Source organism: Ictalurus punctatus, chromosome 14 (genome assembly GCF_001660625.3).
Source record: "Ictalurus punctatus breed USDA103 chromosome 14, Coco_2.0, whole genome shotgun sequence".
NCBI lineage: Eukaryota > Metazoa > Chordata > Actinopteri > Siluriformes > Ictaluridae > Ictalurus > Ictalurus punctatus.
In genome coordinates this window covers 265,091-282,500 of record NC_030429.2, presented here as the reverse complement: position 1 = coordinate 282,500, position 17,410 = coordinate 265,091, and the positions used below count along the sequence as shown (strand labels likewise).

Below are 17,410 nucleotides of genomic sequence, written 5' to 3'. Positions count from 1 at the left end.
TTCAGTGACACTCACTCCTTTAAACTGCAGTCCATAAAACCTTGGAATCGAATTCTCTCAACCAGCTCCAGATTTTTCCCCTTAATCACTGCATTGTTTTTGCCATGAAAGGAGACTTCATTAGGCCACAGAGCTAGGATCTCTGGCTAATGGGGATAAAGACATAAACCATTTGATACTGTGATATCAACACTAAAATTAATTACTTAATTTGACAAAACATTGTGCGTTTGATGTAGATTTAAGTGATTGTGAGTTGATTGAGAAGACCATGATGCGTAGTTACTGTGTACATACAGTTGAGGCCACAAGATTACACACTCAAATTCAATTTTTCACATCTCCACATTTCCTGTTACTGTATATTTCCTGTGTTCAGTGAGTTGGGGCATCACTTTATTTCCATAGGAGGAAATCTCTAAATAATAGATAAGATATATATTTATTTCAGCTTTTATTTACTATATCAGATTTTCAGTGGGTCAAAAATTTACATATACATTGTTCGTATTTGGTGTTGTTGCCTTTTAATCAGTTGAACTTGAATTAAACTCTTGTTGTATCCACAAGCTTCTCACAATAATTGATTTTTTGCCCCTTCCGCCTGACAGACCCGGTGTAACAGTCAGGTTTGTGGGTTCCTCACTCAGACATGCTTTTTCAGTTCAGTCCACACATTTTATATGGGATTCAGGTAAGGATTTTGTGATGAGCACTCCAATATTTTCACTTTGTCTTTAGCCATTTTGTTACAACTTTGGAGGTTTTCATCTGACCAGGGAACACTCTTCCAAAATGGACTCCTGCAAACTTCAGTCTGGCTGTATTTTTATACTTATTTTTAATATCTTTGAGTAAGAGCTTCTTCCTTGCATGATATCCTTTAAGACCATGGTGATACAGGACTCTTCTAATGGTGGATGTTCATACTTTAGTACCTGATGCCCCAACTCCTTCACCAGTTCCTTTGTTGTTGTCTTGGGGTTCAGTTGAAACTTTGGGACCAAACTTCATTAATTCATGGGAGTTAATTTGTGCCTTTTTACTTAATGCAATGTTAGTGCGGTCCTAAGATTGTATATTTGCATACCATTGTTATTACAGATGCTTGTGGTACCTTCAGTTGTTTTTTTGAGGTCTTGGCTGAGTTTCTTGGATTCTCCCGTGGTATTAAGAGCAAAAAGACATTAATTGGTATGCCATTTACAGCCACATTTGCTCTACTAACGAAATCCAAGCTTCAAAAAGTCATTAGATCAATTTTTGGAATCTTACAGACTGTTTATAAAGTGTGTCAACTTGATGTATATGAATGTTTGACCCACTGGAAGTCTGATACAGTGAAATAAATAGTCTCTAATTAATTGTTTTAAAATTACGTTTGATGTGAATAAAGTTGATACTTAAAGTGATTTATCATAAGAAACTTAGGGTAAGATGAAATGTGTGGAGTTTAATTATTCGGAAAATGAGACTGAATATTCTTAGCTGGGCTTTTGTAAACTTTTGCCCTCAGTATATACTGTATGTAGCAATTATTATTATTATTATTATTATTATTATTATTATTATTATTATTATTATTATTAAATAATCATCAGCATCATTATGGGCAATGTACAGTGGATATAAAATTGCACGTATTTGTGATGGAAACAATTGAAACTAAGATATATCTGGAAAATTTTAGGGAAAATTAGGAAAAATATAAAACATACAATACCCTGGTTGCATATAGTAAGTGCGAACATCCGTTTATAATTGTGGATGTGGCTGTGTTCAGAATGAAACAATCACATTCGATCTCATATTCAAAAGTAATTATCATATAGCTGTCATCAGTGAAATTATTCTGATTAACCCTAAATAAAGTTCAGCTGTTTCTGTAGGATTTTCTTCACATCTTCTTGGTTTCCTCTCACTGCTGAAGCCATGGTCTGCAAAGAGCTTACATTGCATGCATGGTATCTAACTTGTAGAAAGGAATCCATCAGGAGAGGGGTATAAAAGAATTCCCAAACATTAAATGTATAATGGAACACTGTGAAGGCCATTGTCAAGAAACAGTGAAAATGCAGTACACTGACATCAAGAACAGGACGTCCTTCCAAGATTTACAAAAGGAAAAGACAAAAACTTATCAGGGAGGCTGCCAAAAGACCTACAGCAACATTAAAGGAGCTGCAGGAATATTAGACAGGTACTGATTACTCTCTGCAGGTAACAACAATCTCTTCTATTCTTCACATGTCTGGGCTATGGCGTTAAGTGGCTAGACAGAAGCCCTTTCTCATGAAAAAACATCCAAACCCAACTGAATCACTCCAAATCATGTGTTTTGGTCTTAGGAGACCAATTCCAAAAGGTATAATAATGCCATTAAAAGAACACCTTACCCACAGTGAAGCATGGTGGTGGAAGCATCATGCATTAGGGCTGTTTTTCCCACCAGACCTGGGGCTTTTATCAAGATGGAGGGAATCAAGAATAGCTACAAATACCAGTCAATTATAGTGCAAAACCTTCAGGTGTCTGCTTGTAATCTGAAGATGAAAAGGAATTTTACCTTTCACTACGACAATGACCCAAAGGATACATCCAAATCAACAAAAGAATGGCTTAACCAACAGAAAATCAAAGTTTTTGAATGACTTAGTCAGACCCCAGACCTGAATCCAACTAGAAATCTGTGGGGTGACCTGAAGTGGTCTGTGCACAGAGAAAAGCCCTCACAATCTGATGGATCTAGAATGCTTTTGCAAGAAAGAGTGGGAAAATATTGCCAAATCAAGATGTGCCACACTGATAGACCCAAAAGACTGAGTGTAATAAAATAATATTCATTTAGGGGTGTGCACACTTATGCAACCAAGTTATTGGTTTGTAATTTTTCCTATTTTTCCCTAAAATGTTTCTGATTGTTTTTCACTTTATTATTATATGTTGTAATTTCACATTGAGGGTGGAAAAAGTTCTGACATCATTTATCTTGCCATTTTAACAGGGGTGTGTAAATTGTTTATATCCAGTGTATGAATGGAAAACTATTTCACATGACACTGCAAAAAGCCATGCCGATCAATATCAAATTTGAATTAAAATATTTAAAAACTATCAAATACTAAAGGCATAAATCAAGATATTATGTTCCTTTCCAAAAGTATAAATGTTTTGTGAAAGTAGGCTGGCTATTCATTTAGAAATAAAATATTAATATTTTAATAATATTTATTATATTATATTATATTTATATATATATATATATATATATATATATATATATATATATATATATATATATATATATATATATATATATATATATATATATATATATATATATATATATATATATATATATATATTTTTTTTTTTTAAATATAAATATTTAAAAGGTCTGATGAACACAAACCCAATTCCTCTTTTACACCTCTTAACTTCCCTAACAGAAATCTTCTTTCTGTTAATGCTGTGCGATCAGATCCATATATCACTCACCATGTTGTTTTTCTCAGAGGAAGACTGCTTGCATATGTCCTGCATAGGGGATGGAAACGCATTTTAATGTTTAATCGTTTCATTATTATACTTATCCAATTCAAACTCCAAATGCCAAATTACATTTTTAAAACAGAACATTGTGTTAAAATACGTCATGATTAACTGAAAAAAGGTAGAAGAAGAAGAAACATTACTTCATTTGGAACGTCTTCAAATACAGATGTATAATTTTTAAACTAATTATCAACCATATTCAGAGTTGGCAACTTAAGCCCAAATGTTAAATAAATATATTAAAATTGGAAAAATAAAAACAGACAAATAGGATGACTTCATATAAATGAGAAAGTGAAATTTATATACATCATTGAAATAGGAGCCTAGTGTGCAGCCAATATACAGAGATCAGCCATAACATTAAAACCAGTTGCCTAATATTGTGTAGGTCCCCCTTGTGCCACCAAAATAGCTCTGACCCCTCAAGGCATGGACTCTACAAGACCTCTAAAGGTGTGCTGTGGTATCTGTCACAAGACGTTAGCAACAGATACTTTAAGTCCTGTAAGTTGCGAGATGGGGCTTACATGGATTAGACTTGTTTGTACAGTAAATCCCACAGATGCTCGATCAGACTGAGAACCATGGACTTTGGAGGCCAAGTCTACACCTTGAACTCTTTCATGGTCCTCAAACCATTCCTGAACAAATTTTGCAGTTTTTCAGCATGCATTATCCTGCTGAAAGAAGCCACTGCAATTATGGAATACCGTTGCTTGGTCTGTGTCAAAGTAACATCTACATGAATGCCAGGACCCAAGGTTTCCCAGCAGAACGCACATGAACCTGGCCATCCATATGATGCAAAATAAAATGTGATTCATCAGACCAGACCACCTTATTCCATTGCTCCATGGTCCAGTTCTGATGCTCACGTGTCCATTGTAGGTGCTTTTGGCAGTGGACAGGGGTCAGTATGGACACTCTGACCGGTCTGCAGCTATGCAGCCCCATACACAGCAAGCTGTGGTGCACTGTGTGTTCTCACAACTTTCTATCACAGCCAGCATGACCTTTTTCAGCAAGTTGGGCTACAGGAGCTCTTCTGTGGGACTGAAACAAACGAGTTAGCCTTCGCTCCCCATGCAGATCAGTGAGCGTTGGCCGCCCATGATCCTGTCACTGGTTCTCCAGTTGTCCTTCCTTGGACCATTTTTGGTAGGTACTAACCACTGCACACCAGGAACACCTCAAAGACCTGTCGCTTTGGAGATGCACTGACCCAGTCATTTAGCCATCACAATTTGGCCCTGGTCAAAGTCACTCAGATCCTTACGATTGGCCATTTTTCCTGCTTCCAACATATTAACTTCGAGAACTGACTGTTAACCTGCTGCCTAATATACATCACCCTTTGACAGATGCCACTGTAATGAGAAAATCAATGTTACTCACTTCATCTGTCAGTGGTTTTAATGTTATGGCTGATTGATGTTATGCCGCATGAAGAGAAGGTGCATTATTTGTCTTTGCCTAAGGGTCCAGGAGTGATTGGCAAGGTTTTTTTGTTTCGCTTTGTTTTTTAAATGGCCATATTTCTATAGCCCAGTGGTCCAGATTGGGCCATAAACATGTTATTAACTTGTGAGTTGCTGAGTTATTTGCCATGAGTTCACATGTCTGATTTATTTTTGCAGATTTCAAGTTATTACACCAAAGCAGACCAGCAGCTGCTCCAACTTACGCCACTGGCCGAGCAGTGGACGTAAGTACAGAAAACCGTTACTGGACACAGCAGGTGCATTCTCTCTTGTTCCAGTGTGGGGAATGGAGGAGGGCAGAAAGCCTGCAACACCACAGGGTGGGCAGCCAATCTAGGCACTTTAGGAATATAATCCGGCATAGGATACAGTAAGGCCTTGGCTAATCCAGGGGCAAAGTCAAGGCAGGAAGGGGCAACAGAGAGCGCTTGTAGATCACCTACTCGCTTGAGAGATGTCAGGGGCAGCAAAAGAGCTACCTTTAGAGTCAGAAGCTTCTAAGACGCTGACTCTAAGGGCTCAAATGGGGCCCCTGACGGACCTTCCAGGACCACAGAAAGGTCCCAGGAAGGTATGCCTGGTCTGCAGATGGGCCTCAGCCGCCTGACACCATGCATGAACCTCGAAGTTAGAGGATGTTGCCCCACAGAGGTTCCATCAACAGGGGCATGGCTGGCTGAAATGCGGCCATGTAAACCCTGATTGTAGAAGGAGCCCACCCCACTGAGAAATGTTCTTGTTAGAACTCCAGGACTGTAGCTATTGCACAGTTCACTGGGTCTACAGTGGATCCCTGTGGATGGGAATCTCCCAAGGAGTGCCATCTAGCAGGGCTAGAACTTGTGGGAACAGAGCGATGGGGGGGGGGGGGGGGCATACAGATGTGTCCTTGGCCAAATGTGCACCATGGCGTCCAGCCCTAACTGTGCAGGAGGAGTGAGGGTGAACCACAGCAGGCCGTGTGTTGTCTTCTCAGAGGCAAACACATGCAGTCCCGCTTGGCCAAACTTCGCCATATGGACTCCACCACTTGTGGATGGAGCCACCAATTCCCCTGCCTCAACAGGATGTCTGCCCCCATATTCCCAGAATGTACATTGCACTCACTGACAAACTTTCCTTCTGCCCAGAGAACAATTAGTTGCGCCTGCCTGAACAGGGGGCACGAACATAATCCTCCCTGGTGGTCAATATATGAGACCGGTGTGTTGTCTGTAAACACATGGTGACCTCTCAAATGAGGAAGAAGGAATTTCAGTTATAGAAATATGGCCCACATTTCTAGGCAATTTATATGCCGCTCCAGATGAGGGCAGCACCAGAGACCGTGAGCTGGACAGCTCTAAGACTGCGCTCCAGCCCGTGAGGGAGGTGTCTGTCATTACCTTCTTGCACTAAGGAGACATCCCTAGAGTGTGACCCAAGGCTAGAAACCGGGGACACTCCACCTTGGACGAAACCCCCAACTTCTCAGCCACCACTGAACGGTCTCCTGTGCAATAGGCCCATAAGCACCAATAGTCTCCCAAGATCCAACTTTATCTTGCTCAGTGTTGATAGGATTGACCCTACGCATGTTGGGGATAGAAATGCCCTCATCATAGTAGAATCCTTATAACCCCCAGAAAAGTTGTCCACTGCACTGGGGAAAGCATATTTTTCTGAGGTTCCACCCAAGCCCCAAGCTCTTCATGTGGGCGAGAACAACATCTCGATGTTGAACCACCAGTTCCCTGGATCATGCTAGAATTAACCAGTCGTCCAGGTAGTTTAGTACACAGATGCCCTGGAGTCACAATGGAGCCAGAGTGACATCCATGCACTTTGTGAAGGTGCGAAGGGATAAAGCTAGCAATACTTCTATGTGGAAATATGCACCTTTTAGCTCTATCGTCACAAACCAGTCCTCAAACTGAATCTGTGGAATGTTAAGTTTGGGCATCAGCATCTTGAACCTGTATGTCTGAAGAGTACAGTTCAGATGACGCAGATCTAAAACTGGCCGCATACTCCTATTTTTTGAGGACCAGGAAATAACGGCTGTAAAAACCTCCCTCCCTCAGGGAATGGGGTACATGTTCTATGGCCCCATTGTCCAAGAGGGATCTTACTTCCTGTGCTAGCGTCGGGCTCTGGTCTGTGCTGACTACTGTGGTGAGCACACCTCTGAACTGGGGGGGGCGAGCTATAAAATGGACCCGGGAAACCTTTTCTACAGTAGACAGAACCCATGGAGACACATTTTGCAGTAGTTTCCATGCTGCCAGATGGTCTTTTAGTGACATTAACTAGTCCACATTCTATTGGAGAGAAAGCATCAGATTTAAGTTGCGCTGTGACAGCTTGCTGACCACAGAACACTGAAAACTTGGGACCGTCTTGGCTAGAGGAGGCCCTACAGTAGCACTGAGGGCTAACTGCCCTAACAACCTCATGTCCCCTGATACGTCCCTCCACAGCCCCTCAGGACCGCTCTTCTTTGCCTGCTTGGCCTTTATGACCATTCTCAGATCAGGCCTAGTAGCAGGCCACGACCGTGGCTGCCCGGTTCCCCTTGTTGTCTGCGGGGGTTGGCGGGCTGCCATACTCGCCTTCTGGGTCTCCCTCGCACTAGTGCTGGCCCAGGCTCCACTCTTGGATGCCCGGGTGAACTCGAGACAACAGGGAAGGAACTGGCTGAATGCTGCCATATGTTGAGCTCACTCAGCAGGTCTGCTTGGTAGGCCTGCAACACTGTCATTGTCTGCAGTGACCCTCAAGCAAGACTACTACTGCATAGGCCTTGCCCACCAATGCCACGGTGGCCTTACACGGTGGCTTGGATGGCAAAGCCGGCCCCCATAATTACCTGCCAACGATGGAGAGAGGTAGCTCGCAAGCACCTCCTCCACCTTCAGCATAACTAAATAGCCATGCCGTTCATTCCCCACAATGGCTGAATAATCCAACATAGTGGGATTATAAATACGGCTTATACATGGTTTTCCCCCAGAAGCCTGATATTTTGTCATGCACTTCTGGAAGAAAGGGGAGTTTCTGCAGTGTGAGGGATTTACTTTCATTGGGGAGAAAAAGGCTCATCCAGCCTTAGTAATCACTTCAAACAGCTCTTTATACTCTGCTCTCAGTTTTTAGCACATCCTTCTGGTTCCTCGGAGTCAGAGAGGAATTATTACTATTATTTTTGGGTGTGTGTTTTTTCTCCCCCTTTTGGCTTTCCATTGTGGAAGGAGGAGTCGCGACGTGAGCTCCAAAATCCAGCGGAGAGCCGAACCCGGAAGACAGAGCAAGAGATAGAGCAGCGCTCGTCTCCGGCTCCTCTTCTAGATCCATAAGAGATCCCCCAAACCTGAGATGGCTAGCTGCCTCGGCAGCGGCTGGCCCAGATCGCGAGGCTCTGAAACCCAACTCGCTTCGGCTTCCGCCTATAAGAGCGCGAGTCGCGAGCTGAGCTGCTTAACACACATCGAGGCTACCATCGCATGCTACATCGCTAGACACTTCACCCAGAAAGTGTGCACTATTCCCCGTGATCAAACGGGAGCAAGCCGTAACACACTTCTTGAATTCTCTTACTCATATTTTTCTCTCTCGCTCATTCCTTTTTTTCTTCTCTTTTTTTTTAAAGGGATAGAAAAGTTCTGAGATTTTGAGAAAAGATAGCAATTAAATGAAGCGTCTTTTTGTTTCTTTACACAGACAACTGACATGCAGTCTTTGCTGAAGATAATAAAGGCTGATGGCGAGGTTCACAGGTGCCATATTTATATCACTTAATTACCACGTCACCTGATCATGGCAGGCCTATAAATAGGCATGATTTTACACAAGCTTCAGATGCCGGTCGCGCGACAGGCGCTCCCCATAGTGTTATGCTAAACGCAATGTCGAAGTTCCCTTTGAAAGGGAACTGTATTGTGTGTTTTCTCAGGTTGCCTTTGTTTTATGTATGATTTCGTTTGAAGATCTAAATGTATTTAGTATGAGAAATACACAAAAACAGAAGAAATCAGGATGGGGTAAATACTTTTTCACAGCACTGTATTCTACATATGAAACTAAAACATAAAATCCATGGAGCTAATAAATCTGATTATTGAGGTACTTCTGAAACCCAAGATCAGTATAAAAAAGACAGAACAACCAACCCAGAAACAGAATCACTGAATACATATGAAAACTTCCCATTTAAACAGGAAAGGAACTATACAGAACAAACTAGAAGAATGAAACCAATGATTGCGGAAAGGGTGGTGTAAGAAATTCACAAATGGGAGCAAACAATTGTCTAATAAAAAAAATTGCATGTGTTAAAAATAAAGTTAGCAAAAGCTCAACTGAAATAACCAAAAGTAATATAGAAAGTAGTGAGACGTCATGTCTCACTTGTATGCTGTATGTAGCTGAGTACATTACACAGACTCACCTGTATGTGTACATATAGTGCAGATTTAGGAGTCCAGGTACACTTCATGCCACTGTTGTTCCAATAACACCCAGCTGAGACACAGGCTGTGCACCTAAATATTAAATAGACATTAAACTATACCAGACTCCATACCATGACTCTTGGTGTCATCCAGAATATGATATATACGGTGTCATCAAATATCTATTATATAGGCCAATAACATGTTAAAGTGACAGATGGTTGGTTACAGATATTTGGTTTTTAATAATGGATCTTCTTACTGAGCATCTGATTGTGTATTCTCTGTGATATTTGGGCAGCTCCTCAGTGTCAGGCTGTCTGTGAAGATCTGATCACTAATATTGACTGTCACTGTGACTTTGAGTCCTGGAGAAGTAGAGCAGAGTTACATATTGTTGGGCAAAATCAATTCATTTAAAAAAAAAAAAGGTTTTTTTTTTTACTTAGCCTATAACATGTGATATGACCCACACAATTCTGAAGAATACTGTGAAAATACTGACTATCAGAAGACAGGTGCTTTTCAGGGAAATTGCAGGAGCAGCTGGGAAAGTGTGCAACTGGGCTAGTACACAGATCCACACTTCCTGCCTTGAATGTACATGTTAAAGGAAGACTTTCTGTGGCCTCCAGGTGCAGGTGTACAGTCAGATTGATCTGAGAGTGGACAACAATTAATAACATTAAAAAGAAACAAATACTGTACATTTCCATAAAAAGATAAGAGGTTTTTCATATTTCATTCAATAACATTTACCTCTCCAGGGATCAAAGAAATAACCTGAAAGGAAATCAGCTCTTTCTGAAAAGAATCTTTAGCAATGGAGATCCAAGATGGTGCTGTACACTCCTTCTGCAAACAGCATCTAGAGTGAACAAAAATGAGGGGACAAAAAGAAATGCCTAATGTCAGAGGGCTGCTTTGTTGAACACATAACCACTAAAACCTGTGGATAACACGAATAAGCAAGTGGTTTGAGAAGTCTGGTCATGTTCTGAAGGAATATATATATCAGAACTCACAGTATGTTTTCTCTCACAGTGTGACGGATTTCCCCTCACGCTGTGTGCCGGAGCATGTGTCGAGTATGAACTGCCCGAAGCGCAACAGCACGCAGTTCCGGGTTAACAGTGATTTTGTTTACTTTTGACAATTGTGGGTTTTTTTGTTTGTTTCTGTCCTGTCTCCGCCCTTGTTATGCATTGGTTCCTCCCTAATGTCTCAGCTGTTATTGTTTCCACCTTTGGTTACATTTATCATTTAAACCCCTCATGTTTCTTTGTTCAGTGCAAAGTATTGTGTGTTTCTGTGTGTTTTTCACCTGACCCATACCGAGCCCTTGATCCTAGTTCCTCGTTAAAGGGATTTTGTCCTGTTTTGTCCTCGTATTTCTCGATTTTTGTCTAAGCCCTGTTTATGCCCTTTTGCCAATTTGACTCCTCACTTGCTTTTTGACTATGTTTTTGCCTTTCGATTTGGAATTGGCGTGCACAGTAGATTAGTGGTTAGCAGGGCTCTACAGTGCGACAATTTCAGTAGCATTTGCAATTTTGTGCGACTGTGGAAAAATATATAGACATTGCGAGTGACCTGTTTAAAGTTGAATAATAAAATCAGAATAAAAACAACTCCAAAATGCATCTACACCGTGCAACAATTTTCAGACTGCTTTTCATCACCTCAGTCAAACGAACAAGTGTGCAAATACTGCAAAGAAGCCATTATGATGACAAGAGTAACACTGAACATCATTTGCTTCTCTCAACTTGCTGATCTCATAAACCGCCATCTTTTATTGACACAATATTATCAGCACACATGGCAACAATTTACTGGGGGACCAATCTAAAAGGAACAACTGATGAACAAAAAATAATAAAATCTAAAGACAGAAAATGTGCTTAGTTATAAATAAATCAGTTAATATAAAAAATAGATATTATAATTAATTCATAAAATATAAATAAAATGACAAATGAAATAATGTTTAATTACTATGGGTTGCATTTAATATCAGTTTGACATTAAGCTTAGTAAGCTATTTCCTTAGAAGGCTATTAGCCTTCATTTTTGTGTTAGTTACTTTTAATTAGGACTCTTTATTGTTTAAGATATTTAAAAATAAATATTTTATGCTTGTTTATTTATCAATTACCCAACAGTATTTCTCATTGCTATTATTTTAATTCAAATAACAGTGACCATGAGCAGAGAGCTTACATTTAACTGTTTATGACCTCCTGATTAAAGCTTAAATGAAAAAAGATTGGCATCTCGATCGGTATCAGCTGTAAAAATCCTGATCGGAGCATCCCTAATGAACACCATTAACCTAAAGCGCTTTGCATCTGACGGGTAAATGAGGTCACCCAATCACATCCTATATGAGATTATTCAGATATATACACAATATACACAGAGCGGTTCGAGAACTGACTCCAGCCCAGAACCATGACAGTGGAAAATGTCTAACAGTGTAGCTTTAAATATATTTAAGAGGAGCAGACTTCAAAGAGTGAACATTGAGGTTTTTTGTATTTGTTTACAAGATGAAACAGGTTAATGGTTGTTGTTTTTTTGCATACAGCAAATTAACTGTAAAATTAACTGAAAATATTCAATTTAGTTTATAGAAGGTAAATGAATTTGTCATGGCTCACACTATGTTCTTAAATTCTGTCATAATTGACCAGATCAAGTTCTCTCATGCCTACTTGTGTGTTATATTGTAGCACATTAACATTAGCATCTCTAAAAAAAAACCCTGAACTTCAACCGTAAAAATAATTGTTACTGTAGAGACCTGGTTAGCACATTCCCCTCACACCTCCTGGGCTCGGGGTTTAATTCCAAAAACGCAGCCCTGTGTGTGTGTGTGTGTGCATGTTCTCCCCATGCTGCAGGGATTTCCTCTGGGTACTCCGGTTTCCTGCCCAGTCCAAAAACATGCATGGTAGGCTGATTGGCATGTCCAAAGTGTCCGTAGTGTATGCATGGGTGTGTGAATGTGTATGTGATTGTGCCCTGCGATGGATTGGCACCCTGTCCACGGTGTACCCTGCCTTGTGTCTGATGCTCCCTGGGATATTCTCCAGGTTCCCTGCAACGCAGTAGGATAAGCGGTATAGAAGATGGATGGTTGGATTGATGTATGTATTTGGAATTGTCTGCCAGTCTCTTTAATAAAAACTTAAACTGCACTTGCATCCATCTCTATCCCCATTACGTGACACACAGCAAACATTAGATGAGTAAGAATGATTACTATTAATATTCAAGTAAGGGGCCATCCTGCCTAGGCAGTGTATGTAGTGTATCTCCCCAGTTGTCCATCTCACTCCACTGATCATTAATGAGAGAAATAACCCTTCAAACAGACAGAAAAACAGCCTCTTTTCCACTGTTTGGTTGCATGGTTATCATAGCTGCAATGTGTAGTTCCATGCTGGTGAGAACAATTTTCTGGTGTCTGTTGTGCTAAATAAAAAAACACCAGGAAGTACCTAAGAAATACGACAGCAACAAAATGAAGTGACTCGTTCTGTTTATTGCTGATGGAGTGTTTGAAATCTTGTACAGCACATAATATATGCTGTAAATAATTTTAAAAATGAACTGCGCAGTTTAGGTAAAAACTGCATGAATGTACAGATGTTCCTAATAAAGTGGACAGTGAGTGTATTTCATTCTGTAAGATATGTGCTGTTACTACAGACAATTACACTGCATCAGGTTGGTGATGCACGAGCATATAAGGCAGTAAGAGCTAACTAATGAAAGAAAGCTAAAAAAAAAAAAAGGCATTGGTTGCTGGAAGAGTTAATGAACTGAACATAGAACTGAACAATGAACATAAACATTTCATTAGTGAGAGATGTAAAAGAGTTGGTTAGAAGGTTACCTTTTTGTGACCCCACACCATCCACAGAAAGGGTCCATGCTGCCAATGCAGTCTCTTAAAGTGCCATACATACCACACTGAGTCACTGCAACACGTTTAATCTACAAAACACACACACACACACACACACACACACACACACACACACACACACACACACACACACACACACACACTATTAAGCTATGGCATTAATTGCTATTATTTGTCTTATTGCTATTAGGAGTTAACCATTTGTTTAAACTGCTGAAGTGAACTGGCTGATTCTTAACTTTGAGCACTGCCTCTTAAATCATTTGGCATAAATAATGAATAGAGTTGGTCACTTGTCTCAATTTCATCCTAAAAATCCATGTGTGCAGGCACAGCTTTAACTTCCGACCAGCTAAAACTCACCTGATTTCTCAAAGCTATGTAGATGTAATTATGATCCACTGGGTCAAAGTACATTCTGGGAAACACCATCCTGTCATCATCAGATCTGTATAGTACTTTTGCACAGCCAGACCTGTAATCTGTGTCCAGTACAAGCTGTCATATGACACAAAACAAGGCTTGGAATCATTATGTGGAGTTTCAACACAATGCATGGCCTTTCACAGCCACTGTAAAGATTTATTCACCAGCTTCTCATATAGAGAGGAAAAGTGTGTACATATCATAGTAGATAGATGTAGACATAGGCAAACTTGTATTAGAATTAATAATAATAAAAATACATGAAGAAAAAGAAAAAGTGTGCTGTCTTCACTGTGTTTATAAATATACTGTTGTTGTACATAACATAAGAAACATTCTTTTTGCATTGTCTTCAATCTTCAAAAACATATCTAATACATGTGCTCGCACAATAATAGTCTGCAAGTGTTGTCTGGCTGACTGTGTGTACAGGGTTTGGGTGTACCATTTAACATGAAATAGAGAGAGAGAGAGCGAGAGAGAGAGAGAGCGCGAGAGCGCGAGAGAGAGAGAGAGAATCAGACCTTTATCAGTTGGCCATTTGCAGTTCCGATGTACAGCACAGTCCAAGACCCTTTAATTTTCGCTGCCACAGATGTCATTGAATTGTGTTTGAATACCACAGCAAGGGGATCTACAACAGCCTCGATATTCTACAGGAACAACACAAATGGTTATCAGTAGAAACCAGGCTTGGGGAGTAACGGAGTACATGTAACGACGTTACGTAATCAGGATACAAAAAAACTGGTAACTGTAATCCATTGCAGTTATGTCAGGAAACAAATTAATCAGATTACAGGTAAAAAAAAATAATAATAATAATGTAATTAAAAAAGGAATACTATTTGGATTTTTTTTCATTAAAAACCAAAGAAATTAATCTTTTGACATAACACAATATATACGGAGTTGGGAGGGTTACTTTAAAAATGTATTCCATTACACTTACAAATTACTTCAAAATAATGTCATCAGTAACGTAATCCAAGTATCACAATATGAAAGTAATGTAATCTGATTATTTTTGGATTACTTCAAGGCCACATATGCAAATAAAGTCGAGAGAAAAACAATATGATCTAAAATACTTTTATTTAGAGCTTAAAACATGTTCAATATTTGGATTAGTTTTAAGAAAATAAATAAATAATGAATGCAGATTTAAATGCACTGAAAAGGACACACCATTAGCACTATTAGCATCACATAAATATATATAAATTCGTAAATTCTTTTGAATGTCCATGGAACAAAAAAAATATCAGATGCCATGAGTATACATTCTACCACTATGTACACATTTGAATGGCCATGTGATACGAGTAATGTGATTACATGAAATTAAAATGACCTTATATGGTCATGGGTGTTGTTTCGACTCAGGACAGCTTCATTTGTTGTTATTGTCAAGCAACTGTTTAACACTGTACACAACAGCGCTTCATCTTCACTCTGAGAGTAGGATAATGGTTGAGAGGCAGGAATCTGGCCAATAGTTGCGGCAAGTCTTTTATAATCGACCAATCGGTGGGCGAGAAGGCGGGACTTAGGCCCTGTTTACACCACTGCTTTTTGTTTTTAAAACGTATAACTTTTGCTACAGTTATGTCTACACTCCGGCCCTCGAAAACGGAGACTTTTGGAAACGTTTTAGTTTGAAAAACAGACCAAAACAAAGACTTCTGAAAACGAAGAAGTGGCCCGCATCAGGGACAATAATCTTTTATTTATTTGTTTGTTTGTTTATTTTTATTTTATTTAAAAAACAAAACAAAACATTGAACATGTTTTAAGCTCTAAATAAAAGTATTTTAGATTATATTGCTTTTCACTTGACTTTTTTTACATATGTGGCCTTGAAGTAATCCAAAAATAATCAGATTACATTACTTTCATATTGTGATACTTGGATTAAGTTACTGATGACATTTTTTATGAAGTAATTTGTAAGTGTTATGAAATACATTTTTAAAGTAACCCTCCCAACCCTGGTAATAACATATATAACCTATATAACATATATATATTGCTTGCATGGAGATTATAAATAGGTCTGCGTTGAAATGTTTTAAGTTTTAGAGCAACTATCTAAGTGTTTCAAACCTGTGTTGATCTGGGACAGTCTGGACTGCATCTGATTTCTTCAGGAGGATTCACTGGTCTGCTGGCAGTAATGTTGTAAATAGCCAACACAGTGTTCTCAGGGTGGTCTGGACGCTCTGCAGTGAATATTCCCATCCATAAAAGACAAGACTCCGACGAGATAAAGGCAGAGGACACAAGTTTCTGGCGAAGTTGGTCATCACAGCAGCGTAAAGTTGCAACTTTCAGAGATCTCGTCATTTCTGTTTTTTTCTGGTTGTTATCCATCTTAAAGAAAACCACTTTTTTTATTTTGCTGGTTAAATTAATGTTGGCGAAGAGGTAGGACTGAAACTGTGAAGATACCTGGAAACCATCTACCCACTCAACACCAGGAATCTTAATGTAGGCTTCAGTTGTAGCAGAGTCTGATTTAGAAAAAATATCATTATGCTGAGTGTAGAGAGTGTTGTACAATGCCACACCGGCATCGGTACACATTTTCTTTTCATCATTATTCTCTCTCCCCACCAACATGTATGTGCCATTACTGTCGCCTGGATAATCGACAAGGAACGCAACGGATGATTCGTTCACAAGCGGTCCAACCGGCAAGTTCTCCCTGTAGATAGTTCGTGTTATATCATTTATATCCAGGACCTCGCAGTGTCCACAGTTCAAAGTGCCGCATGTGATCAGAGTTCCATTCGCCTCGAAAGGCAACAAGATGTTCGCTGCGTTCTGGTGCGTGGTGTTTGATATGACTTTAATCTTCTCCACTTCGAGATCGTGCCGCATTTGGTGGAGCTGAGAATCGGTAACAACAAACACCTTACCGTTTCCCACAGCAAAGTGTCTGATCACCTCGTTAAAGTTGTACTCAGACGTGCAAATTGCTCCTTTAAAGAGAATAAATATCCCGAGTAAAACAGTCCTCATGGTGTCCGTACACGTGGGGGCTGAATCCCGGAGCCTTCAGCCTTTTAGACAGATGAAGTCTGGAGCCTGTGTCTGCTCACTGAAAGTGAACAAAAGTGACGGCTTCCGCGTAAAGAATGTTTGCAACACATCCTGTGACCAGCTGAAAGCCGCACAGCTGTTAAAATGCACAGCTGTAATGTGTCAATCGCTTTTTATTTATAGGCTAGATAAAGATGGTTATCTGACCGCATTGTTGATCACTGATCAACTTCAGCACCTTCAGTACCATCAGGTAATTTAGATTTATTTTTTCACTGATATGAAACTTTTAGATTAAAACGGGATTGTTCATGGTTTAGTGCTGCGCCCCAGTGGTGTTATTCACACACAAAGGGGACTGGGTGAATTCAGGTATATTAGAATAGCAGATAAACTGAATAATTTGCAGTGGAAATGCTCTCCGTTTGTCTGTATGGAGTTGTGAATGAGGACTTTATGAATATTAACATTTGATGAACACCTGGTATAAATGGTGGGACTCTGCACCACTGCCCCTGTGGACGAGCCGCCAC

General features: G+C 39.8%; 1 protein-coding gene across 1 annotated transcript in view; it reads right to left on the bottom strand.

The window, feature by feature from the left end:
- LOC108261274 (plexin-C1) overlaps positions 1–16,960 on the bottom strand; it is a 31,650-nt gene extending 14,690 nt beyond the window's left edge. The window contains exons 1-10 of the mRNA XM_053685643.1: positions 15,939–16,960; positions 14,357–14,485; positions 13,770–13,904; positions 13,374–13,474; positions 10,229–10,337; positions 9,975–10,128; positions 9,732–9,837; positions 9,466–9,559; positions 3,499–3,537; positions 16–146 (exon numbers count right to left, since the gene is read on the bottom strand). Coding sequence (XP_053541618.1) covers positions 16–146; positions 3,499–3,537; positions 9,466–9,559; positions 9,732–9,837; positions 9,975–10,128; positions 10,229–10,337; positions 13,374–13,474; positions 13,770–13,904; positions 14,357–14,485; positions 15,939–16,856 — 1,916 coding nt within the window. The 5' untranslated portion in view covers positions 16,857–16,960. The remainder of the gene's footprint in view (positions 1–15; positions 147–3,498; positions 3,538–9,465; positions 9,560–9,731; positions 9,838–9,974; positions 10,129–10,228; positions 10,338–13,373; positions 13,475–13,769; positions 13,905–14,356; positions 14,486–15,938) is intronic.
- Between the last annotated feature and the right edge of the window lie 450 nt (positions 16,961–17,410).